We start from the raw sequence: 2,692 nt of genomic DNA on the forward strand, positions 1-2,692 counted from the left end.
CGCCACAGCTCCCCCGACAACAATGTCCAGCAAAACATCCGAATAATCGAAAACCGGTGAAATATCGGGTGGTGTGTACTTCCGAATGTCCAGCAATTCGTCTCTGGTGAAACTGATTGCAGGGATATAACTAAAGACAGGACAAACTAACAAAAACATAAAAACAACTGCAGAGCACGCCACGGAGGCAGCCATCAGCGTCGGCGCCATCTTAAACATAATAATACAATGTCAAAATAAACAAGTAAAAATACAAATAAAACACTAGACATAATGCAAAATATTAAAGATTACATTTAACAGTGTCATTAAATTGTTTACTTTAAGTGACCATTAGATAATAAAAAATAAAAAAAAGCAGAAATTAAAAATCCAGTATTGGCCGTTACATATCTACTATATGGATAATACAACAAAAAGAAAAAGTAAATAACTTGTATGTATCATGCATCCCTGTATTTAACAAAAGAATAAATAAAATGATGGCAGGACTACATCTTCTCTAGGGAATTGATTTTATCATGAAAAATGTGTGTACTGGTAAACATTATCCAATGGCCAGTGTGGCCTAGATGATGTCACTGAAAAAGGGAAGCCGTTTTGGAGAAAAGATATTACATTTGGATACAGTATTACTTCAACCAAAAATTCTTAACAATAAAACATTTCAATGCTCACAAAATATTCTCCACATTTCTGGCACCAAATTCCACGTCAAGTCCACCATTTTAGATGTTGTCAGATAAACTGGGGCATTTTTAGTCTGTCTTAAACATCCTCTCACCTCCACTGTGGCATCTTTCTTTGGTGACTCAGCCTGCCGATCCCCGCGGGCTGAAAAGTTAAGCACGAATATTCCTGTTCCCTGAGAGCCGTGCTAAGCGGCGGAGCAGGGGCTTTTCTAATTGGAGGAGTGTGAAGTGAAGATCGTTGCAGCCATAGTCTCTTTTTCCCTGCGGCCATGTTGAAATTATGTAAACAGTGGTGGCAGCTGCCAAGACACCCATGGCACCCATCACCCGTGACAACCACAGAGGGGGGTGGAGGAGCACATCCTTTAAACTCCACTTCTGACGCGAGATTTTAAGAGGGTTGCGACTACTAGGCCAAAGAGAGAGAGAGGAGGGAATGTCTGATATGGGGCCTTCTGGCCCCTCCTTTTCGGCCCTCCCTCCCTCTCAAGAGTTTAGAGGTGATTTGATAAACCTTTTCAGGCAAAACAGTCAGTTTGTGTACAGGATGTGTATTTATTCACAGCAGGGCTTGTGGGATATCCTGCAAAGCTTCCCATATTAAAAGCTGAAGCTGAAAAATCCCAGCATGTGCATGCTCATTTATTCAATTATTATTTATGATAATTTTGCCGTATGCAAGTATTAAATGTCCTCAACCGATTACATTTTAGATCCCTGTTCTTATAAAATATATTAAAGATCTTTAAAAATTCTGTCATCATTTACAAACTACTTTGGTTACCATTGACTTCCATTGTATGAAAAAATAAATAAATAAATACTGAGACATTTCTCAAATTAGCTTTTATGTTTCACAGAAGAAAGACAGCAATACAGGTTCAGGAAACAAATTCAGGAAACAAAGTGAGGGTGAGTAAATGATGACAGACCTTTCATCATAATTTTTGAACCATCACTTTAAATAAATATATAATTCAGTCATGAAACTCTAGATGGCGCATTCTGACAGGGTGTTAACGTAACTGATGATATTCAGAGAGTTAAACGACTTGGCACAAGCTGATTGGTTCATGCTGCATATGCAGCCAATGAACTTACTGCCTTGCATTTATATGGCTGGCTAGCATTCACTTGAGATTCCTGTAGCACGCTTTCAGAGTTCTCTGAAACCCTCCACCTTCCCCAGCTCCACCTGTATAGATCTGCTACGGGGTTATTTTATATGCTATCTGTGCAGCAGCAGTATGTCTTAAATACTCATGGCACCATATCGCCATATGCATTGGCAGTAGCAAGTTCCTGTACTTACTTGCAGCAGCAGCAATAATCTACAACTACAGCAATAACCAACAGCAGCAGCGTAGCAGATCTGTTCCGCCAAGACCAAATACATTAACATTGTCATATCCATCACCATGCTAAAATGTTCCCAGAGTTGTCATGATTGAAATGCGGTTTCATAAAAACACAGCTAATATCGGCTGAAAATACACCACTATTACCTGGCTAAAAGTAACATGAAACCTGAAAAACCTCAGAAGAGATCCATCACTACTGAGGAGGAGATGTCAAACGTTACATCTCAACCTAAAAAGTACTTTTGCCAAATGGGTGCTCCCTTAATCTGTTGGTCCAGGGGTGCACGATGACCTTGGACTTCATTGACAACTGCCATTGATTTCTGTCTGCGAGTGTCTCATTCTTTGTTCTCACTGCTCCTTCTATCAGGTCAAGACCCGAACACATCGGTTCAAGCAGACATATGGGTGCCAGGGCAGTGAAACTCTCACAACAATCACTAGGAGCAATCATAATAATAATAATACAAAAACTTTTAATACTTGGGTTTGGAAAAATCTAGGCATCATTTAGAAAATGAAACAAAAGAAACAACAACAAAAAAAAAAAAAATAAAAAAAAATAATATATATATATAATAAATAATAAAAAACAAACAAAAAAAAACTCTGTGGCCTACAAACAGCCTAAATGAAACC

General features: G+C 38.7%; 1 protein-coding gene across 1 annotated transcript in view; it reads right to left on the bottom strand.

Moving 5' to 3' along the window:
• LOC107594465 (rho guanine nucleotide exchange factor 39-like) overlaps window positions 1-1,073 on the bottom strand; it is a 15,668-nt gene extending 14,595 nt beyond the window's left edge. The window contains exon 1 of the mRNA XM_016284561.1: window positions 785-1,073. Coding sequence (XP_016140047.1) covers window positions 785-963 — 179 coding nt within the window. The 5' untranslated portion in view covers window positions 964-1,073. The remainder of the gene's footprint in view (window positions 1-784) is intronic.
• Window positions 1,074-2,692: the final 1,619 nt, after the last annotated feature.

This window comes from Sinocyclocheilus grahami, unplaced genomic scaffold (assembly GCF_001515645.1).
Source record: "Sinocyclocheilus grahami isolate Dianchi unplaced genomic scaffold, SAMN03320097.WGS_v1.1 scaffold1.1, whole genome shotgun sequence".
NCBI lineage: Eukaryota > Metazoa > Chordata > Actinopteri > Cypriniformes > Cyprinidae > Sinocyclocheilus > Sinocyclocheilus grahami.